At 39.5% G+C, this 25364-nt stretch overlaps 1 protein-coding gene across 1 annotated transcript in view; it reads left to right on the top strand.

Moving 5' to 3' along the window:
- LOC139442857 (uncharacterized) overlaps positions 1 to 25364 on the top strand; it is a 134316-nt gene that overhangs the window by 68495 nt on the left and 40457 nt on the right. Inside the window, exons 18-25 of the mRNA XM_071223760.1 lie at positions 1119 to 1253; positions 2381 to 2737; positions 3328 to 3498; positions 4836 to 4869; positions 6102 to 6250; positions 10376 to 10541; positions 13259 to 13371; positions 14330 to 14451. Of these exons, the coding sequence (XP_071079861.1) occupies positions 1119 to 1253; positions 2381 to 2737; positions 3328 to 3498; positions 4836 to 4869; positions 6102 to 6250; positions 10376 to 10541; positions 13259 to 13371; positions 14330 to 14451 (1247 nt within the window). The remainder of the gene's footprint in view (positions 1 to 1118; positions 1254 to 2380; positions 2738 to 3327; positions 3499 to 4835; positions 4870 to 6101; positions 6251 to 10375; positions 10542 to 13258; positions 13372 to 14329; positions 14452 to 25364) is intronic.

The following is a 25364-nucleotide window of genomic DNA, read 5'->3' as shown; positions in this document are numbered from 1 at the left end:
GTATATGAAAACCTCTTACCATCATGTCATGTGTTTATTGCAGAAATACTGAAAGGCCAAATCTGTATGCATATAAGATATACAGAAATAACCTCTTTACTTCTCATCTTTTAGTCACGAGATGGCTGAAATATTGCTAAACTGACTATAAACCTTAACTCACTCACTCACTCACTTCTAATCTTAACTTCATTGCAGTACATATACCAGCTGTTAGGACATTCATTGTGGACATTAATACATTGATATGTAAATACATTAGTTCCTTATACTTAAAGATATTTGGAGATTGGTACATTAATGGGGCTAGATAGGTACGGCATAGACATAAGATGGATAATGAGGACAAGGGGGTATGTTTCTTCTTTAAACTGTAAATTTCTCACAGTCAACATTCAGAGTTGCGTCCCTTGGGCACGCCAGAAACCTATGATTGTGGGTTCGAATCCCGGTTTGCCTCGATTATGTTTCTAGGTTTGTCAGCTCCATACACGTGCTGACACACCACGATATAACTGGAATACTGTTAAAAGCGGAGTTAAACCCAACTCACTCACTCACTCATTGTCAACATTCCTTGGAAAGTTTGTATTTCTTCCTGTTTTAATATGCACCAGATGCGATGAACATCTAAATCTGGAAAATGCAATTCTACATTTATTCAAGAGTGGTTTCAAAAGATGTTCTTGTGTTCTAAATTCTGTTTTAAACAGAGTTTAGAACAGAAGAATATCATTTATCGTCAATGGTAACAGAGTTTTTAATCCTCCTATCAAATGTTATTTATATCAGTAGCACATGACAACACTTTATTTCTGATTTTAGAATTTGTTTGAATTTCTTTACATGCACTAATTCTTCAAACCAAAATGAGTGTCAACGCACCATTTGAAAAATTGGAATAAAAAATTCAACCCATACAAATGCAAACAAAAACATGTTTAAAAAAAGCGTATTTTCAATCAAACACAATATGTTATTCTGGTGAATGAATCAATCAGTCAAGTCATACCTCAAAAGTATGCAAAGTTGTGCTTAGCGACATTAAACACTCATTCCTTCACCATTAATTCAGTACCATGTAGAAACACTTCTGAAGTGTGTTGTATGTGTGTCAGATTGACATGCCCAATGTGAAGAAGGCGTACAAGAAGAAGTATGACGCAGAACTGACAGAGGACATTGAGGACCGATGTTTGCATCCCACAGCCAAGCTGCTGAAGGAACTGGCATCCAAAACACCTTCAAAGAAGGTAGGCTGATGAAATGCAACATTGAAGTGCACTTGGGCTGAAAGTTAGGTCAAGGTCAAGGTCACTTAGATTTGACCTAGAATAGGTCTGTGACCAGAGGTTCATGAATAACAATATTGCAGTGCATTTTACCTGAACGTGAAGGTCAAGGTTTAGGCCATGATCATTATACATTTTTTCTTGTTAAAGACACTAATTTTATATAACTACCTCTAGACATACATTATATTTGGTTACTTATTTGAAAACTAAATGGATGGTTCCTCAGGTCAGACATTTTTGTTGGTGAACAGAAGGGTAGAATTGTTCTCGGTTTGTTTTGGTATAGCTCGCCCAAATTTTCATTGATTCACTTGGAAGTGCTCGCCCCAAAACACCTGTTGCTATACCACTTGCGCATGTTCTTATTTGGAAATCTCATGCTGTTCATGCTCTGTATGTGACAGACCACAACATTCAACAGCCTAAGATTTTAAGTTGACATTTATTTGTTTCTGGGACAAAGACGTCCTTACAACCCTAGTCAGGACATTGCTTTTGAATGAACTTCCATTATCGGGAAGTTAAAACCACTTTGTAACAGAAGCAGAGCGTTGTAGCTTATTTTGTCTGGAGAAGGGCAAGTAAATGACTTGATTTGGCTGTTTTGCCACTTTAAACAGTATTTTAGTTATATCATGGCATGTCAGTTCTACATAGGACAACTAGAAGCGGATGTGAACATGTTGGTGTGACCCATGTCCAGGGCTGCAGTGCTCACTCACCATCACAATCAAATTGGGGTTAAAACCCACCATTATAGCATCTTGTAATTCCTACAGAATGTAACTCTGCGCAGCTAATTGTGGCACCTTAATGACTTGAGATCTGTGGAGATCCGACTTGGTCTTCAACAAGCCATGCTTATCATAGGAGGCAACTAATGCGTTCAGGTGGTCAGACTTGCTGACTTGGTTGATGCATGTCATCAAATCCCAATTGCATAGATCGATGTTCATGATGTAAGTTACTGGATTGTCTGTTCCAGACTTGATTATTTGCAGACCGCTGTCATATACCTTGACAAACAAGATGAATAGACCACCTGTGTGAGAGCACATTGAGTAATCATTGTTTTTTGTTCTCAGTCTAAAGGAAACAAAAAATACGCTGGCATGGCTCTTGCTCCCCCTCCGAAAGGCAAGCCTCTGAAACGACCTGAAAACAAAAGCAAGGATGATGACTCTTCTCAAAACCCACTCAACTCAAAACGGGGAGGAGAAGGAACTAAAAAGAAGGATGACAAGAAGGATGAGAAGGCACCAAAGACGACTGGCACCATCACTCCGGCCAAGAACTTTGATGCCGTAAAGGAGGTGGAGAAACTCCACAAGGCCATGGATGGGTTCGGGACAGATGAACAGGTCATCATTGATGTCATTTCCAACAAGAGTAATGAACAGAGGCAGTTGCTCAAGAAGAAGTACAAGGAGAAGTATAAGAAGGTACAGCATGAGTGAGTGAGTGAGTGCGTGAGTAAAAGAGAGGGGTGTAATCTTATTCAAAATAGAATAAATACAAGAAGTTCAAAGGGTGAGTGAGTAGGCCGTAAAGTCACTCAGAGGAAGTACAAGAGGTGAGTGAGTGAATGGATGGATGGATCCATCTCATACAAAATTCGGTTTTATCCTGGTATTTCAGTTAAATGTGGGAGAAAATATTGTAGGTCATAGAATTTTACTATTTTGCTGAAACTTACAATCCTGTCCATGGTGACAACCCTAGAATGATAAACAGGAACATTGTGGAATTTGATCACAGGATAAAGAATTAAGTTACCTGGCAGAAATTCTGCTGTTTAAAAAAAGTATGTCTCAGGTAAAAGAATGTCAGCCAAGATAATGTATTTCTTTCCATTATAGTATAATCATGTTTTGAAAACCTATAAGGTGAAGCTAATATGAGAGCTCTGCTGCTGTGTAGATTGTGTGTTAATGGGGTCTCCAACTTTTTGTAACAATATTTCAGTTCTATCATGTCATTTAAATGAAGGTTTAAACCTAAGCTGATTGTATGTGCATCTCTACTGTTGCAGGATCTGATGAAAGATCTTGAATCGGAGCTCCGGGGGGACTTTGAGGAGCTTGTCCTTGCCTTGATGATGGAGCCGACAGAGTATGATGCTCACTGTGTTCATGAAGCAGTCAAGGGGCCAGGCACATCCGAGGCAACACTGATCGGCATCCTCTGTACCAGGTCGGGCAAGGTGGGTAGCACTGATCGGCATCCTCTGTACCAGGTCGGGCAAGGTGGGTAGCACTGATCGGCATCCTCTGTACCAGGTCGGGCAAGGTGGGTAGCACTGATCGGCATCCTCTGTACCAGGTGGGGCAAGGTGGGTAGCACTGATCGGCATCCTCTGTACCAGGTCGGGCAAGGTGGGTAGCACTGATCGGCATCCTCTGTACCAGGTCGGGCAAGGTGGGTAGCACTGTCAGCATCCTCTGTACCAGGTCGGGCAAGGTGGGTAGCACTGATCGGCATCCTCTGTACCAGGTCGGGCAAGGTGGGTAGCACTGATCGGCATCCTCTGTACCAGGTCGGGCAAGGTGGGTAGCACTGATCGGCATCCTCTGTACCAGGTCAGGCAAGGTGGGTAGCACTGATCGGCATCCTCTGTACCAGGTCGGGCAAGGTGGGTAGCACTGATCGGCATCCTCTGTACCAGGTCGGACAAGGTGGGTAGCACTGATCGGCAAGGTGAATTGTCAACTTTGGAAAGTTTGTATAAAGTCTTGTAAACTTTTAGCTTATATCATGATTGAAATATGATGTAGAACTGAGTATTATCAAAACATGAGTAAGTCATATGTCAGTCATATATGAGTTGTGTTATGAGTCAAATGTCAGCCATATGTGAGTTGTGTTATAAATCATGTATGTGTTGTGTGTGTGTCATATGTGTGTCGTGTTATAAGTCATATGTCATCCATATGTGTGTTGTTAGAAGTCATATGACAGCCACATGTGAGTTGTGTTATAAGTCATGTGTGTTGTGTGCATGTCATATGTGTGTCGCGTTATAAGTCATATGTCAGTCATATGTGAGTTGTGTTATAAGTCATGTATGTCCTATGTGAGTTGTGTTATATGTCATGTGTGTGTCATATGTGTTTTGTGTTATAAGGCATATGTCAGCCATATGTGAGTTGTGTTATAAGTCATGTGTGTCCTATGTGAGTTGTGTTATATGTCATGTGTGTGTTGTGTGTGTCATATGTGTTTTGTGTTATATAAGGCATATGTCAGCCATATGTGAGTTGTGTTATAAGTAATGTGACGACTATGTGGTCATCAGGCATTCCTGGATCAGTACTATTTCTAGACCAGCACCAGCCATGTGGGTCGTGTGTCACTCATGTGTCACTCATGTGTCACTCATGTGTCATCCAGGCACCTGGCAGTTGTTATCCATCATGTCCATCATGTCCACCATAGTTACCAGTAATATGCATTCACCTGGGCCACGCTCCTGTCATATACTCAAGATTGCAGACAGTACCGGTTCCATTAACAACACTCTCTCTTCATCTTCTCCTTCAGGACATCAAGGCAATCAAGGAGCATTACAGACGAGGTGAGAATAACAGAACATGTTACTCTTTTTAGACTCATTATATGGACATTTATTTCTGTTTCTAATTCTTGACATCTAATCAAGTTGCTTGATATGTTCCTTTGTCTCTGTGTGCTGGCAGGGAGTTTTATATCATTACTCCAGTGTAATCTTATTGTGTTGCGATCATTCTAAAGGGAGTCTCAAATAATTCATTGCTTGTCCAGACTAATTTATGTTCTTGGTCAAAATGCCATGAGGCAAGATTCAAAGTTGAAGAAACTTTTAAGATGCTGTTTTGCGTATAATATCCTAGATTAAAATTGGAAAAAAAGTTTGAGCAAAACTACAATAATGCAAGATGTTACAAAAAGCATAATTTCAAACAAACAGCATTTTGGTTTCCATAGGGCATAAAAGGCAAAGTCGGAATTATATGAAATTATATGAATACATTGCTGAAAATCAATAATGACTCAGCCACTTGCACAATTTCCTTTAAACAGTAAGTGCCAGTGTGTGGGTTAATGTTGGTATGTAGACGAGGTAGGATATGGACCTTGTTTAGCCAGCTAGAAATATCAAATTGTAAAGTTACATTGATATAAGTTCAAACCATACAAGTGTTGAAATACGAAGACTGATTGTCTTGAATTATGCAAATCCCGAAAATATTGGTCCTTGTCATAATTATACCCCACCCTGAACGGATGTTTGCTGGTATGATTGTGTTATCACTGTGGAACATGAACTGTTGTGTAAGGGAGTGTTGTTATGACATAATGTAGGTCAATCTGTCGCCCTTCTGAAGTGGTGAAGCTGAACATCATAAATTATGTGTGTATGGATTTACACTGCTTTTAGCATAATGAGGCAGGGGACACCAGAAATAGGCTTCACAAATTGTGCCCAATCGGGGAATAACCTAGCTGGGCCTACAGTGAGATGAGCAAACACTTAACCACTGCGCTATACCCCTCTGCTCCATCCATTATACATCAAACAAAAAATGAATTAAGTCCCATTCACAACTGTGGATATCCTTATTTTCATTGAATCTGGTGTTTTAAATGAAAGCAAGATATTATTTCAGAGAATTGTGTTCAATTGTTTTTTTGTTTTATTTTCCTCTCAAAATGTCCTGTCGGTTTAAAGTTGTTCGTAATTTCTTTTCAACACCCTTTTTGGGGGTATACAGTGAGCATGTGCTGATGACCTGTTGTCCATATTGACCTTAAGTGTTTTTGTTTCAGCCTACACGTCTGATCTGGAAAATGACATTCGTTCAGATACCAGTGGTGAGTTTGAAGAGCTCTTGCTGCAACTCCTGAAAGGAGGCCGAGATTCAGGATGGGAGGTCAACCAGAAGGAGGCCGAACAGGATGCCAAGGCTCTGAACAAGGTAAGTGTGATGTTAGAGGGTTATGTGTTGGTGTGTCAAGGCTCTGAACAAGGTAAGTGTGATGTTAGAGGGTTCTGTGTTGATGTCAAGGCTCTGAACAAGGTAAGTGTGATGTTAGAGGGTTATGTGTTGGTGTGACAAGGCTCTGTACAAGGTAGTTATGATGTTAGAGGGTTCTGTGTTGATGCCAAGGCTCTGAACAAGGTAAGTGTGATGTTAGAGCGTTATGTGTTGGTGTGGCAAGGCTCTGTACAGGGTAGTTATGATGTTAGAGGGTTCTGTGTTGATGTCAAGGCTCTGTAAAAGGTAGGTGTGATGTTAGAGGGTTCTGTGTTGATGTCAAGGCTCTGTAAAAGGTAGTTGTGATGTTAGAGGGTTCTGTGTTGATGTCAAGGCTCTGTAAAAGGTAGGTGTGATGTTAGAGGGTTCTGTGTTGATGTCAAGGCTCTGTAAAAGGTAGGTGTGATGTTAGAGAGGTAAGTGTTGATGTTAAGCAACCTTATGAGGTAGGTGTGATGTTAGAGAGACAAGTGTTGATGTGTCAAGGCTCTGTACAAGGTAGCTGTGATGTTAGAGGGTTATGTGTTGATGTCCAGGATCTGTACGAGGTAGGTGTGATGTGAGAGTGAGTGAGGTTGGTTTAATGCCGCTCTTAACAGTATTCCAGTTGTATCACGGCGTGTCAGCTTAATGTGGGAGGAAAGCCCAAAGTAATGCAGATCTCTCAGACGTTTACCACTTCGGTGAAACCCACGAGCACGTGTATGGTGCTGACAAACCTAGAAACATAATTGGAGCGAACCGGGATTCGAACCCACAATCATATGTTTCTGGCATGCCCAAGGGACGCAACTCTGCACAGCGAATTTTAGACAATAGGGCCACTCGTGCTCCCTTGGATGTTAGAGGGTTCCGTGTTGGTGTCAAGGCTCTGTACGAGGTAGAGGTGATGATAGAGAGGCAAGTGATGATGTCAAGGATCTGTACGAGGTAGAGGTGATGTGAGAGAGGCAAGTGTTGATGTCAAGGATCTGTACGAAGTAGCTGTGATGTTAGAGAGGCAAGTGTTGATGTCAAGGATCTGTACGAGGTAGAGGGGATGTTAGAGAGGCAAGTGTTGATGTCAAGGATCTGTATTTTATTTTTATTTTCTTTATATTAAACTAAACTTAATATACTTTTAACCTACTGCATGACGTTTTTGTTGTTGACCATGTAAGTTTCCATTCTTCAGAATACAAACGGCATGTTCTTCAGTTTCATTTGTCTTTCCACGGAACAAATTGTATGGTTTATGTTTTATGCTTAAGAAATTTATTTTGAAGGGTGTTCATAATATGTTTGGTACTGGAATTGAGCTGTAGTACCACATGCTTATCCTACAGTCAATATTCTTACATCCTTTCATCAGTAGGATATGTATATCAAAGCATATCTAAACCTCTAGTTAGCCATTTCACATACGGTTGACACAATTATTTTCAAAAATACCTCGTCTTGCTTATTACAAACAGTGTGGTCTGATGAAGGCCGCAGTACTTGAGTCTGGGACGTACAACCAGCAGCTGATAGCATGTGGTTCTCCAATATCAGTCTGTTTAGGAAGTGTTATTATCACTGAAATTTGAAGAAAGAAAAATTATCTGCTATCTTATTTTGCATATCTTTGAACCTAAAAATAAAAAAAATAATTTTCATAAGTGATAGCATATCTATCAAATATATTTAAAAGAAAACTTTCAAGGCTGTAATATCTTTTTCAGAAAATAGGATTTATAACTGTAGAGTGAACTGCATGTTTAAGAGAAGGCACTAAGTGGTTTTTTTCTGCTTGTCAATGATTTATAATCAACTTGAGAGGTCAGTTTATGCCATCTTCCCGAGGCAAGAGAGTCAACTGACTATAAAAATCCATTTTCCACCCTTGCCGAACACTTCTGTTTTTATGGAGTTACAATTTGGCTGGACTAACGAGTCTAAGCAGAGTCCAATCAAAATCGCGTAACGAAATCGAAATCCAGTTCGTAAACTGTCGTGCAGATTTCTGTCAATTGCAGGATTTGCAAAGCATGTGCCACACCAACTCGTTGTCAACAGATATTTTCAAAATCATTTCATGTTTTTAATCAAGGTGCTCACTTCATTTGATGCACTTCGTGATGTAAGACCCGTTTTATCACAATATAGATCTTGATTATCGAGCAGATCATACTGACTTGGAGCCGCCATTTTGTTTGAAGCAAATGCAAGTGATATGAGAGGTGGAATCTGATTGGTCCATAGGAGAGTCTTAGAAGGGACATAACTTGTAATAGCCACTGGTGGCGCTACGTTCAAGCCCAGGAATTCCAGCCTAGTTCGGCAAGGGTGGAAACTGGACTTTCAAAGTCAGTTAACTATCTTGCCTCAGGAAGATGGTTTATGCAGGCTTTTCATAAATCAAGGGAGATAAGAACTACTTATGCTGGAGCATCAAAACACCAGACAGTTACCAAGGGAATCTGACATAATGGGGACAGGAGGATCAATAGTGAGCCAGCTTTAAACTCCTAAACCACAGAGCTGTAATTAATTTTAGGCAAGACTTGCATAAAAAGAGATATTTTATCCTGTCAAGCATAAACTAATTCTGTCATTGATCCTGTTCGCTGTGTATTTTGGGATTAATGTTCAAGGGTTATTAATTGTTAAATTTCAGGAATTAAAGTTTTTGTTTTGTTCAATGGTGATTAGATTGTGAAGTCATGCTGTCAGATCAAAGTTAACTATTATATTAGAAATAACAGTTCTTTTTTAAGTTAGCTTTCTGTTGGAAATGTCGGCTTGACATGATGCGTCTGACGTCATGCAATGGCTGCTGTACTGAAATCACCCATGAATACAAGTGAGAGGGCTGCCAGTGATTGAGAAAGCAAACAGGGAGTTATTTCAGTTCATGATCCAATTTATTGCAATGCATAATTCAGTTTGAGCGAAACAGTATTGGAAAACTCAATGCCGACGTCAATCTATTTTTCGTTAACAGGGCAAATTCGAGTATTGTTGATGCTGATAGAATTGAATTTATTTCAGTTTCTCAGAATGTTAACCCCTTAGAGACAAGCATAAAATCAGGGGAGTTGTCAGGATGTTGTGAGAAGGGAAACAATGAAGCATGAGACTTTTTTATTGTTTGACTGTGTAAAGTTAGCTAAATTGAAATCTTTTGTTGATTTGCATTGGATTTTAAAAAAACAACAACCAGTGGCCTTTGCTTCTTAAGTAACCTTATTTAATCAGATAGTTTACTCCGACACAATACCTTTCTGTGTGACGATCCTGAGGACATCTCTATAAGTGGTCGCGCTTGGTGAGCCCGTAGCGAACTTTGACAGTTCTTTAAAAATACAAGATGTGTGGCTTCATGAGTTAATCAGATGTCAGTTGTTTAAAACAATTTGGCTTCATTACTTTTCCACCTTGATTCCTAAATTTTGGTCTATGCAAAAGAAACACAACACTTTAACACTTAACACAAATGTATCCTTGATGGTACAACCTTAAGAATGTAGATACCGTTGTGCTCTGAATAGAAGGATGTATGAACTATCCAAATAATATAATAGTATGGCGATCCTGACCACCCGATCCCGTTAGTCGTCTCTTACGACACGCAGTCACCTTTTGTGGCAATCATGGGTTACTGAATACCTATTCTGCCCTGGATATTCATGGGTTAGTGGACTTGTGAGGATGTGGAGGTTACAAAGTGGACAGAGGGTCATCATGAATTGTTGCTCATGCTGTCAACCACTTGTTTACAGACCACTGTGCTATAGCTGGAATATAGCTGAATGTAGCATAAAAGAAAATTAACTCACTCACTCATTGAAGAGATGCTCTCTGATGTGTTGATGTAACTCTAGAACTGATAATACTGACTTCAGTTTCTATGGAAACATATTTTTTGCCTTTTCCCTGTTATCATATTACTTTCCACCTGTCAATTTTCTTGTTATTCTGACAGAGCCAACAATTTTCTGACTTTGATTAGAATCTGTTTGTTTTCAATCATAGTACATTAATTTGAGAGCAGACGAGGATGAGTTAATGTTTCTTTTCAAGTGTTTCTTTTTTTTGTTGCAGGACAAATCGATCAAAGTATCGGATGAAACCTTCAAACGTGTGATGACAAAGAAAAACAGATTACAAGCAAAGGCGACATTTGCAGAGTACAAAAAACTTGCTGATCAAGAGATAGTTGCTGCCATTTCTGCATCTGGGGATGCTAAGGCTGGCTACGAGGGACTTGGTTTGTGCTTTTATTGTTTAGAAAATCCAGACAAATAGTATTTCTTGTCTCACCGTTTTCGACATCATATATACAAATGGAAAATAATTTTATCCTTACCCCTTATTTATCTTCAAATATTTTCACATGTATATTTTGGAGTGAGTGAGTGAGTATGTTTTCTCACTATTTGGGAATATTCCCATAAATCAAGATGGGGGAAACCCGAAATGTAGGGTGTGGATACTTATGTTTGGCTTACAAAGACGTTGTGCTATACACTTTCAATGCCTGTGTTATATGCGATTAAAGTATAATGATTTAAAATTGTTTGAGCCTATATCAAGGTTTGTATAAGGCAATATTATCAGTGGGTCCTAATTTCAGATTCGTATCCCGCTGAAAACATTGAACTTAAACCATGCTGCTTCAATCTTTCCTCAGTCCGTGTTTTATTTTGTTGTGGTAGAATTGAGATATAAAACAGACCATATTTTCAATAGAGAGCTAGATTACCTGTAGATTTAACCAGCTAAAATTAACATTTGAAACCACATGCTACACATTCTATTCCAAACTCAATTTAGTGCAGTTAAATCGAGAGGTAACCTAGCTCAACACTGAAAACACAGTGGGTTTATCTCCTAAATCACTCATTCACTCTCTCAAACATTTGTCGAAGTGTTTTAATGGAATGTGTAGATACTAATGCTTAAATTTACTCAAAGCAAATGACATCCATTTGTTTACTGATAAGTCAGGAATGTTTTCCAATAATTTGGACAATTATCCAAACAAGTATTTATGCTGATGAAAATCCTGAAGGTGTTGGCAGAAGGTCACAGGTTGCAAAGCCCTCACTAAGAGAGTGACAGGATCCCTAGCAAAGCCCTCACAAAGTGAGTGACAGGATCCCTAGCAAAGCCATCACTAAGTGAGTGACAGGATCCCTAGCAAAACCATCACTAAGTGAGTGACAGGATCCCTAGCAAAGCCATCACTAAGTGAGTGACAGGATCCCTAGCAAAGCCCTCACTAAGTGAGTGACAGGATCCCTAGCAAAGCCCTCACTAAGTGAGTGACAGGATTCCTAGCAAAGCCATCACTAAGTGAGTGACAGGATCCCTAGCAAAGCCATCACTAAGAGAGTGACAGGATCCCTAGCAAAGCCATCACTAAGTGAGTGACAGGATCCCTAGCAAAGCCCTCACAAAGTGAGTGACAGGATCCCTAGCAAAGCCATCACTAAGTGAGTGACAGGATCCCTAGCAAAGCCCTCACTAAGTGAGTGACAGGATCCCTAGCAAAGCCCTCACTAAGTGAGTGACAGGATCCCTAGCAAAACCATCACTAAGTGAGTGACAGGATCCCTAGCAAAGCCATCACTAAGTGAGTGTCAGGATCCCTAGCAAAGCCATCACTAAGTGAGTGACAGGATCCCTAGCAAAGCCATCACTAAGTGAGTGACAGGATCCCTAGCAAAGCTCTCACAAAGTGAGTGACAGGATCCCTAGCAAAACCATCACTAAGTGAGTGACAGGATCCCTAGCAAAGCCCTCACTGAGACAAAAACATGTTTACACAATACACTTGCTGAGAAAAAATGAAGTCAACCAAATGAAAACCCACAGTCTATTTTTCAGTTCCGTGTGGGCAAATTAGAACTGATTGCTTCGGACATAGAAGTGTGTTTTAAAACTTTGTTGATGACCCTTCTAGAGCATTTTCATCCTGCTGTTCATGTGAAAATACAACAAAACAGTTACAACTGGACCTGTCCAAATGTTTTTCTTGTTTTATTTATGACTCTAAATTCTGAACACGTACCCCATACCCCCTAAAAAAAGCTTAAATAGTTTGTTACCAAACAAATGCTGTTTTAGCAGTTCTTTTGGTAATTAACTTTAAATCCTCTCTGAATAATTCTCCTGCCTCTAAATGAGCAAAGTGATGAAGAGATCTGTAAAGTATAGAATTATATTGGTCTTTCCTTAATGATTAAGTTAAGAATAATTAAATCATGACAGCAAACCTTTAATGATTCTATGAAATACAAATTGTTGCGAAAAAGTCTTTAATGTTGCTGGAACAAAAAGAAATTAAAACTTTGTTCACCATGATGCGACAGCCAGCCAGATAATATAACATTGATATAGAAAAGTCAATTTTCTCGCAACATCTACAAAAATGAATCAAAATAAAGTAGCAAATGAAAATGTAATAGAACATGTGACTGACACATTAAAACATTCCCACCACAAATTCTCAAAGTATAAATGTTGCCATGAAGATTCAAGATACAAAAAACACCTAATACCTCTGTCACTGTTCAGTACTTTAGTTAACAAGTATATTTCAAGAGGATTTTTCAGGAGAGTAACCCAATTAACATTTTCTCTATCTTCATATTTTGCCTCTGGCCATACTCTTGCCGTATTAACCATTAAAAATCTGTGGAGAAACAAAAAATAAATAGCCCTGAACATGTCATCTTTTTACATGGGAAATTAGATTTGCCACAGGCATCATGGAATATTTGAGCATGGAATACAGCTGAAATGTTTGCAATGTGACATTTACACGAGCAAAATATATTATTCACCCTGAAATGATCCAAGTCTGGTACATATGTGATATATGATTTTGGACAGGCAGGTAATCTTGCTTAGAACTTTGTAGGTGCTCAGTTTCATCAGCCAGAATCTAAACATGTAACTAAACGAGAAACTTTCTTTCAGCACAAGCACTTGAGGACCCAATTGAGTTTTATGCTGCTCGCCTACATGAAGGTTTCAAGGGGCTTGGCACTAATGATACACGACTTATTAGGATTCTTGTGTCAAGGTCGGAGGTAAGGGGAGATAATTATTCTGGAGATATTAAGTTCACCTGTATGCAGGAGATAGTATGTTGATGAGAAAAATCCTGAAGAGAATACTTCAAATTTGACTATTTTAAGTGTCATTTGTATACTGTTTTTTGTAGTCAACTAATTTTCTATTGTTTCTTAAGACTAGCTTGGAAGTTAGATGTACTTTTGTGAGTGAGTGAGTTTTTGTTTGTTTGTTTGTTGTTTAATGCCGCACACAGCAATATTCCAGCTATATGACGGCGGTCTGTAAATAATCGAGTCTGGACCAGACAATCGAGCAATTGACATCATGAGCATCGATCCACACAATTGAGTTACAATGACATGCATCAACCAAGTTAGCGAGCTTGACCACATGATCCCATTAGTTGCCTCTTACGACAAGCATAGTCGCCACTTGCAAAAAGCATGGGTGGCTGAAGATTTATTCTACCCCGGATCTTCAGGAGTGAGTGAGTGAGCAAGTGAGCGAGTGAATAGAGTGTTTCATTAACAGTTATATATTCATCTGCCATACATGTATCTTTTTCAAAGGAAGTAATCGTAGGATCAAGCTGTGCACACCTGTTTTTATATTTTAATTAGCGATACTGCTAAAGGTATATTGGCCAGACAAACAGGTGCTGCCTGCTGTTGGTTTCAAATTTCAAAACCATGTATTACAGGATATAAGACTGAACATTTTGGGGACACATGATACCCTTTTCTTTATTTTAAGAACACTTACCAATTTGTTCATAGAGTTATATGAATGTCCTGTGTATCAGAAAGATCTGTTTGTTTAAATCAATTGAATAGCATTATGATGTTAAAGTGTACATGACTGGAAAAATATAACAGCTCTACTGTTTTTAAGTTTAAAACAATCCATACTTGTATTTGTTATGATAGTTTTAGATTTAATTGCGTATATTTAATTATTTAATTAAATTCATAGATTGACTTGGCTGACATCAAAGCCAAGTATGCCGAGCTTTATGGAAAGAGTCTCCGGGAGAAAGTAGATGCGGAGTGTTCTGGGCACTACAAGCGGACATTGTTGACCATTCTTGGGGAGAAGTAAGACCGACAGCCATCTTGAATCTCACCTCATCCGACACCGCCTCACCTTCTGTCCATGTCTTCTAAACTGAAAATCGTCATGGCAACCAGAATATGAAGCTGTATCAAATTAGTAGCTTTAATATTAGAATTTATATTTTACTTCATAGTTTTTGTTTAGCTCTTTACATTCATGTTAGTCTAACTAGCCACTTGAATGGAAATGGCATCTTCAAAATGATGATGATGATGTTTGACAGTTTGAGGACATGGACATGTTTGATGTTGTAATGTTTGATGTATCACAGCAACAGCATGGATTCCAAATGCAACTTGTTGTCTTGCACAGATGTGTACCACACTATATAACAAAATTAAAATGTTGTAAAATGTTGCACATATAGATAAGACACTGACTAAATGTTGCACATATAAATAAGACACTGACTTAATGTTGCACATATAAATAAGACACTGACTTAATGTTGCACATATAAGTAAGACACTGACTAAATGTTGACATATAAATAAGACACTGACTAAATGTTGAACATATAAATAAGACACTGACTTAATGTTTCACATATAAATAAGACACTGACTTAATGTTGCAAATGTAAATAAGACTTCGATGGTCAAATTATAATTTGTTAATGCATGAGCACCTCATAGGCAGCTTGTGTTGTATACTCCCCAGGGAGCTGAGAATGAAATTTGAAAGCACACTGATCCAATGATGGAGTAATGATATTGTGAACAGCTATCCAAGTTGGAAGTCAGGTGCATTATAAATTATGTTGTTTATATGAATACATTATTTTGAAAACTGGTTGCACATTACCCAAATCATGAAATGAACAATACATATGTATTAACACAGGTTGTCAAAGAAGGGTATGTATCCATGCACCCCTGCTGGGTCTGCCATAACTTTTGTCAGTGCTAATCTCAGTGGTTGGTTTAGGGTTGTACCCACATATCTTGCATGGATTATTACTGTAGCAAGACTAGGCTGTCCGCACTAGTGTTAATATGCTCTTCATAGATCTTACTTTAGAATCATTGGTTCACTAAACGGACCAAAAGAAAGTGGAATTGTGAAAGGCTTTAAAATGCCGCACTCAGCAATGTTCCAGCTATATGACGGCAGTCTGTAAATAATCGAGTCTGGACCAGACAATCCAGTGATTGACATCATGAGCATCGATCCATGCAATTGGGAGAGCGAGCGTGACCACCCAATCCCTTTACCAATGACTGCTTTTCACTCTTTATATCAAGTTCAGTTTAAACTTGACATTTATTTTCAGACCGTCTAAGTTGAAACTGAAGTTATTGTTCACAATTCAGGGTTGATTGTTGTGGTATTTTTTAACATCAATGGTTAAGGTATCGTTGGAAAAGGATGCTCATTGCATTACCATTCATAAATTTATTCATTAACCAAGAATGTATTTTGATGATGCAACATATTATTCCGTGATTGAATATATATATTTTTGATATTTCTAGCAATTTGTTGCTTCCATAATCAAGTGTTAGTGATGTGATTATGAATATTAAGAATTGTACAATACCAAACAATAGATTTATATGAAGTAGTTTTACTGATTTTGTTTGGTCTCCATTGTCATAATATTGTATATATATATGTCCTTATCTAATTAGGCTGTTTCAGTCAGTATTTATCTGTATGTAAGCTTGTAAGCTTCCTAAGCTCAAAACAATGTCAAATGCAGAATGACCTATATTAAGGTGAGATAAAGCAAGATTTAGTATCCTTACCATCCTACACAATAGTTAAAATTAGTATTGCATAATAGTGCTAAATGTACACAAAAATACATTCAGTAAAAGGGCTACCAATATGAATGTATCCCATTCGGATTAAAGATGTCAATTTGGTGTAGAAATTATAAAGAGTAAATAATTTGTATGAAACATTTAACAAGTAAAGAAAGTGATTAGTATAATGTGTCATATGTTATGTATTTTTCATTTTAAGTTTTAAAGCTTTGTATCATGACTGTTGCCTGTAAATCTGGCCATAGTTGCTTGGTGAATGAGTTATATAGTTGTTATTGTCTTTTCTTTCAACGATGCAAGCATTAATCAATATTAATGTCTCTGTTCTCATGTTTTTCTCAGCATTATGTTCTTTCTTCTGCATGAAGTGCCAATGTTTTTACAAAATATGTCCAAAAAATATATTTTTACCAAATCAGCAAACTACATGCTGTATTCATTTTAAATCATCACACAAAAACTTGTTATGTTTGAAGTGCTCTGTTGCATAAAAGGAGCAGAGTTTTCTCTAAATTTTTTATGGATTCTCTGAATGAATATGCCAAGAAAAAGAGAAGAATTTTTTTTTAAAGAAACTGCTCCTAGTTGATTTGGTTATATCCCTGACAAAACACTTAAGATATGCTTATCATAAAACTTCACAACAACTATGCAGGTATTGAATGTTCTTGTGTCCCTCAAAAATTGCTAATACTGCATAAAACAATTTTCACATACTTTGTCTCTGGAACCTTCAACATTGGCACTTGAGAACGTCATTTGTGATATGCATGTTTGCGTTTGTTTCAATAAAATATTCATTTTTTTATTTATTTACTTCTGTTATTATGATTTTGTTATGTAGTTGTTAAAATAGATATGTTTTTTTCTGTTTTAGTGTCATGTAGTCCTGATGCATGTTTTTTGTTGGCAGTGGTTTTGAATCCTACAATCAACTCTTTTATGCAGAGATTTCTATTGGATATGGAAAGGTTTAGTCACTTATTTCAGATTCACTTGTTTTAGAAAGTGAAAGATGATTTATCATGTTGGAGTAACTCACCAGTCAGTGGTGTGGAAACCAGTATGTATACATAATAGGGCTGGGACGAGTCCAAATTTACTACCCGGGTACCCACCCCCCTATTACACTACCCTACCCGGGTACCCACCCCCCTATTACTCTACCCGGGTACCCACCTCCCTATTACACTACCCTACCCGGGTACCCACCCCCCTATTACCCTACCCTACCCTACCCGGGTACCCACCTCCCTATTACCCTACCCGGGTACCCACCTCCCTATTACACTACCCTACCCGGGTACCCACCCCCCTATTACCCTACCCTACCCTACCCGGGTACCCACCTCCCTATTACCCTACCCGGGTACCCACCTCCCTATTACACTACCCTACCCGGGTACCCACCCCCCTATTACCCTACCCTACCCTACCCGGGTACCCACCTCCCTATTACCCTACCCGGGTACCCACCTCCGTATTACACTACCCTACCCGGGTACCCACCCCCCTATTACCCTACCCTACCCTACCCGGGTACCCACCTCCCTATTACACTACCCTACCCGGGTACCCACCCCCCTATTACCCTACCCTACCCTACCCGGGTACCCACCTCCCTATTACCCTACCCGGGTACCCACCTCCGTATTACACTACCCTACCCGGGTACCCACCCCCCTATTACCCTACCCTACCCTACCCGGGTACCCACCTCCCTATTGCACTACCCTACCCGGGTACCCACCCCCCTATTACCCTACCCTACCCTACCCGGGTACCCACCTCCCTATTACCCTACCCGGGTACCCACCTCCCTATTACCCTACCCGGGTACCCACCTCCGTATTACACTACCCTACCCGGGTACCCACTGTAGGTCTCAGGAGATGTCTCAAATGTCTGATTTGGAACATCTTTAGCATAGCCCTGGCAAAACGTTTTTAGAACAGTCTGGTCATTCATACACTGAAATTGAATTAAGTTATATCTTTATTCAACCATATGAAAAATCGGAAGGAATGGGTGCACAGTCAGAAAAGAAATGCGAACATTAGTGACTTGTAGTGTAACCATAGAGTTCAACATGATTTTTGTCATTAAACAATATATCACGTGACTAACCAGGGGTCTGGGTAGTCCTGTGGGTACCCGAGTTACCCGTCCCAGCCCTAATACATAATCTCCCAGAGTGTGCTGATATCAAGTGGCAGTGGCATTAGTAGAGTCTAGTAGCATATAGTAGCTTTGCTAATTATTGACCAGTGTTTCACACTAAAAAACATGAGAGTGAGTGCCAATTTACTATCCAATATTCATAAATACTAATTACCTGTTCAATGATTTTTGTTTTTAAATTGATGTTTGCAAGCACTTTAAAGTTCACAACGCACATCACACATAAGCAATTATCTACATACGATTTCTCAAACTTTACTGGGGGCCTTTTTTGTCACTATTTTAATATACATGGACAAAATCATTATGAAATACCAATGTGTTGTATTTGCCAGTCTGAAGATCTCCTATCCCCTACTTGCAAAGTTAAAATGTCAAGGCCAGAGAATAACCAGTCACAATTATCTGCTTACACGGAACAAAAGTCATGAAGATTGTATGAAAGGATGACTAGAAACCAGTTATGACAACAGGTGTTCCCAGAAGGGCAAGCATGCCCTGCCACCAGTTTTCTTAAAAATGTGTAATTGTTGATTTGTTGCCTGACACCTTTCATCATGCTGATGAGTTTCTATGCTATGATGGAATCAAATAATGGCACATTTTGACTCTTACTCAGTGAGTGAGTGAGTGAATATTGTCTGACGCTGAAGGACATGGTTCTACAGCATCTTGTAGGCAGCATGTAATCACCCAATCACCAACTGATGCTTTGGACCGATTCTTCCCAGAACCCTAACATCATTCACATTTTCCCTTACAAAAGAGTTTGATATTTTGATGTTTAAATCATTCCATTGTTAGTGTAAATGAAAATTCGTTTTTGAGTATAATGTAGTCATATATAGCGATTCTGGGAACAGATTTGAATATTTAAACATCATACTAATGCTTATGCCAACCGACATGTGGACAACCAGGAAAGTAATAGGGCAACTATACAAAGATATGAAAATATGTTTCGTGCTGGAGATATACAAGACTATCCCACTAGGTGTATCAGCAAGGGAACAGTAGTTGATAATAAATGTAAACTTTAAAGAACAGCCAAAGCTTTCATATTACAAGAGTTGAAATGTCATTCCATCATAAATTGACTAATATTAATATAAAAGAATCAACTGTTCTTTAACTTCTCTTGAGTAGTATATTTGCTTCATTGTTACATTCGGTAAACTTTGTCCAAGACATCTTTGTGTCTCATTCAATAAGCATTGTCCATGACACGTTGGTGTCTCATTCAGTAAGCTTTGTCCATGACACGTTGGTGTCTCATTCAGTAAGCTTTGTCCATGACACATTGGTGTCTCTTTCAGTAAGCTTTGTCCATGACACACTGGTGTCTCATTCAGTAAGCTTTGTCCATGACACACTGGTGTCTCATTCAGTAAGCTTTGTCCATGACACGTTGGTGTCTCTTTCAGTAAGCTTTGTCCATGACACGTTGGTGTCTCATTCAGTAAGCTTTGTCCATGACATGTTGGTGTCTCTTTCAGTAAGCTTTGTCCATGACACACTGGTGTCTCATTCAGTAAGCTTTGTCCATGACACGTTGGTGTCTTTTTCAATAAGCTTTGTCCATGACACGTTGGTGTCTCATTCAGTAAGCTTTGTCCATGACACGTTGGTGTCTCATTCAGTAAGCTTTGTCCATGACACGTTGGTGTCTCTTTCAATAAGCTTTGTCCATGACACGTTGGTGTCTCATTCAGTAAGCTTTGTCCATGACACGTTGGTGTCTCTTTCAATAAGCTTTGTCCATGACACGTTGGTGTCTCATTCAGTAAGCTTTGTCCATGACACGTTGGTGTCTCTTTCAATAAGCTTTGTCCATGACACGTTGGTGTCTCATTCAGTAAGCGTTGTCCATGACACGTTGGTGTCTCTTTCAGTAAGCTTTGTCCATGACACGTTGGTGTCTCATTCAGTAAGCTTTGTCCATGACACGTTGGTGTCTCTTTCAGTAAGCTTTGTCCATGACACGTTGGTGTCTCTTTCAATAAGCTGACAGTATGATGTATCCATGATATCTTGATTCCGTCCCAAGAACCAATGTACATATATAAGGATCAGATTCAAATCTGGATTCAATGAACCAAACTACAACTTGTGCGAAATCGCCTCTACTTGAAGCTCATGTAACATCTGTAAAATCAGCGGCCGCAGCACTGTCCACACCAACAGTTCCTCTGTAATCAGAGACAGGGTCATCTGAAAGGAATGCCAATATCTACATCACAGTATCAACACACATGCTTCCGTTTCGTTACCGTTTGAAATCTGAACCTTTAAAAGCTACGGAGGATTCATTTTTACATCTTTAAGATCACGAAACACCTGGGATGAGAGCAAAACAATGAAATATATCCAAGCAAACATTGTCGTTATTATTGTGTTCACACAATCAGGTATTTTGATCACTATATCAAGTTTTGACATATGCCTAAACCTGTCACAGTAAGTCGTAAACCAGATGCTAATGGAATTCTTATATTAGCTGAAATTAATATATCAGAACAATAGATTTCCTAAGATTTTCGACCGCCTTCGTGGTCCAGTGGATAGAGCGTCTGCCGGGGGAGTGGAAGGTCGGTGATTCGATTTCCGGCCTTGTCATTCCGAAAGACTGTAAGAGAAGGTATTTCTTGTTACCCTGCCTGGCGTTCGGCATCAAGGGAGTAAACATGGACAGATCGGTTCGGAGTCAGTGCAATGTGTCTGAGTTGGGTATTCTTGTTAAATTGTGGCATGACATCTCTGTTGGCTAGCACTATAAAACCGACATTTGTGCCGACAAGTACAAGCAGCCACACACACACACACACACACACACACACACACACACACACACACACACACAAATACACACACGCACACAAATGCATGCACGTCGCATATAAAATTGCAATAATCTTAAACGCAAGGTAAAACCCAATTTCACCTCACCTAAGATGTCCCTAAATTATTTTATACACGATATTAAATAAAGACGTTTGCTTGTTTTACAATCACGAAGGTTCGATTGCAGCATTGCATAGTGTAGGTAACCCAGGTTGGGATATTTGCAGGAACAGTGGTGGGTACATTCCACCATACAAGCCCCCCCCCCCCCCCCCCCCCATGTTGGTAACGATAATGTTAAGTAAGGATTCAGACTACACGTTAATTAATCCTGCATCCGCCTCTACCGACAGTATGGACGTCCACAAAAACATGATGCATAAATAGCCAATGTCTTTTGTGTCTTCACGCGTTGGCAACAATGTGTTGTTCAGTTGAAGAAATGCTGATAGTTCTGCAAGATGCACTCACAAAACCAGGACAAGCTTCCCTGAAATACGATCGCAAGTGCTGAGAGTTTGATGGACATCGGTTGTGTTAATTGTGTAGGCAGAGAACGCCAACTCTTGTTAATTTAAAATCTTTGTCAGAACCACCATACGTTTTATTTCTGACAGAAGCCCAGTTTATGTAATGGTGACTTATAGACCACTCATCTGTGGGGGTTGGGAGTATTGTTTAAGGCAGAACATGTTTGAATATGTCCTTTGAGAGTTGAAGCCAAACAATGGTTTTTGCATCCACTGCGCATTATGTTTCAGAAAATGAGACCGATTTGTGGTTGCGGAGTCTTAGAACTGTTTTCTTGATCATTTTGATTGTCAGAACCATACCCTACTTGTGGGTGTCAAAATTGTAATTTCTGAGACCTGCATCACTTTTCTTCCACAGTAAGATGACACGCCGTGAAATAACTCAAATACTGTTCCATGGTGCGTCAACCCACGTCGCTCTTAGGATAACAGCATCCCAGATCAAAACAGATAATCATTATCAGTAATATAAATAAAAGCGACCCTTTCCATGAAAGCAGAGCGCTCAGTACGATTCCGACTTTTCCCGGAGCATGTGTTTATTAATATACATAATACATAGTGATGATACCAGGTGTTACGAAAAGGTGAGCTGCTGTCGACACCTGTCACAAACGCATGCAAAGGCAAGTCAATTGGTTACATGATAAACAGCAACATTAGAACACATGGTATAAGTCGAAACAGGGAACTACCTCGGACATTATTTTTGTCACTGAAGCGTCAAATTTAGAAATTCTTTCCACATGCCTACCATAAAACTTAATAGCTGTTATAATATCTATAATATTTTGTTGTACAAGATACATCGCTCGCTTCTTTCAAGAAAACAAAGAAAACCTAAGGCAGTGCAAGAAATATCGGCGATCTCATGTTATGATTATATGTTTTCATCCTCAGTGTCGAACGTGGGAGCAATTTGTCGACAGGGTATGTTTTTGTTTGACTTTTAACACGCGTGGATTTTTTCCACGTCAATAACGAAGGCCTTCTAACGCAACATGCAGTGTCATATTGCAATTACTGGGACCTAAGGGGAACGGTACTGTACCACGAGGGCAGACAGAACTTAATTCAACATGATCATTTCTTGTGAGAATATGAAAAAGAGGAAACTTCAAGTGTGAATTCTTTTAAGAAATGGATGGGGGCGGGAACGAAGATGTATATTGAACTGGACGTGAGTAATGCCAATGAGACGTTGGACTCACGACTTCGTCGACATATCAGGCGACGTGAAGCATGGTTAAACGAATCGGGCCATCGTTCTGGCATCGCACTGTCTGTAATTAGAAGTTATATATTGCGGCGTGACATGGCCAAATACAATTTATATCCCGACATGACGTCCAGGGAATATGCAAGGAGGTCGAAATCGGTATTTTCACGACAAATTGAATTATTTTACGTTCTTCACAAGCTACAATTAGACTCTGGAGATGCGCACGGCGTAACCGTCACGAAGCAGAGTCCTTTACGCAGGTCATAATGTGATATCTATACAATGCAATTTGATGTTAGTGTTTTGGCTCGGATTAGTTTTGGATTGTGCTCAAATGCCTGGGGTCAAATATCACCACTGTTCTGTTTATCATCTTGGGTTAAATTCCCTATCACAATAGTTCGTACACGACGTAGGTCGTGCAATGAGAGTATGATTCTATATATATATGTTTATTGATAATATACTACTCACCATTTGCTAAGGACCTAAATAGTCGTCCTTTGTGAAAGGTGTGATCTTTAGGTAATGATGAGTAGTATAGTCGCTTAGGACACCGCAATTCGCTGTGCAGGATTGCCTCCCTTTGCCGTGCAGTATCTGCTTAACGTGGGTTCGAATCCTTGCCATGTTCCGATTATAAATCCCCTATGTATCAGTTCCAAACTCGTATTGTTAGGTGGAAAACATATTTTCCAAATGTATGTCGACAGATTGAATATATCAATCTGAATTTTATTCCATATACTGTTCCCCTATGCAACCTAATATGCTTGTCATAAGAGGTGACTGGCGGGAGCGGGTGGTCGGACTCGCTGACTTTGTTGATGCATGTCATCGCGTCCTAATTGTGCCGCCATATAATATTGCCGAATGCGGCGTTGAGCAGCACCCCCAACGCGTAGATCGATGCTCATGAAGTCAGTCACTGGATTGTCTGGTCCAGACTCGATAATTTTCAGACCGCAATCATATAGCTGGAATATTGCTGAGTGCGGCGTTAAACAACAAACAAACAACAAAACAAAAGTGAATCTGTACTTGTTTCACCCAATTGGCAAATGTCTTTGCATACATCGGGTTCTCCTTCAACACGAAGGTGACACGCCTTGATATAACTGAAAAACGCAAACTCACTCAATATGGGAATTACTTAAGAAAAAAACCACTGGAAAGAGTAAGTGTGACACCAAACCAGGTCACGTAAATGTCAATTTTGAATACACTTTACTATTAATGTAATTCTATTTAGATCTCGACCACATGTATCGAAGATGCTTTATTGAACAGTGTGTTTCGTTCGACATTGACTAGTTGTTGCTGATTTAGATAGCGCATAACAATATATATGTCGATATTGGTGACTGCTAAAATGTATGTTATTCAGATCGGTGTGGGGGGCACGGGTGGCCCAGTCGCCTAAGGCTTCGCGATTCTCTGTGCAGAGTTGCGTTCCTTGGACACGCCAGAAACCTATGGTTGTGGGTTCGAATCCCGGTTCGCCCCCATTATGTTTCAGGATTTGTCAGCACCATACTCGTGCTCGTGGGTTTCACCGATGTGGTAAACGTCTGAGACCTGCATCACTTCGGGGTTTCCTCCGACATTAAGCTGACACGCCGTGATATAACTGTAATACTGTTAAAAGCGGCGTTAAACCCAACTCACTCACACAGATTAGAGTGAGTGAGTTGGGTTTTACGCCGCTTTTAGCACACCAGAAATGCAGATTAGAGCAAAAACATATTATATCAATAAAGAAGACCCACCCAATGGCTCTACGGTCAAGCACAAACATCATGTCACTGAGAACATTCCATACACGATGATCACACACCATATCTTCGTCCACGTAACAGATGCGTAGAATATGTGTAGAGTTGCGGCCCTTAGCCGTGCAAGGATCAGAAATCATTGTTCGAATTCCCTTTTTTTCTTTGTAACATGAAGCAGGAATATTTCTGATATACCCTCACTCACTCACTCACTCACTCACTCACTCACTCACCAGGGCCCGTGTTAGAAAAGGCACTCACGCACTCTGTTTCATGTCGGAAAGGGTGGTCAGGCTCGGTTACTTGGTTGACAGCATGCAATCGTACCGGGCGGGTGGGACGTTGCTCATACTATCAACCACTGGTTGATAAAGAATAAAGATTATTTAAGAATTGGCCTCAATATTTTCTTACATTTTATGGATGTATAAATGAAAAACTGGTATGCACGCTTTGTAAATCCATATACTGTAAATCGTGAAATTAATGCGTCTCCAAAAGAAGGCGACCGCTGGTCCCTAGCCAAAAATGCGACTCAATATGAATGCGACACCCCCTTCCTTTCAAGCATCA

This window comes from Haliotis cracherodii, unplaced genomic scaffold (genome assembly GCF_022045235.1).
Source record: "Haliotis cracherodii isolate W230 unplaced genomic scaffold, xgHalCrac1.p SCAF_5, whole genome shotgun sequence".
In the NCBI taxonomy this organism is placed as follows: Eukaryota; Metazoa; Mollusca; class Gastropoda; order Lepetellida; family Haliotidae; genus Haliotis; species Haliotis cracherodii.
The sequence above is the reverse complement of the archived record's forward strand: the minus strand, read 5'-3'. Positions and strand labels throughout refer to the sequence as shown.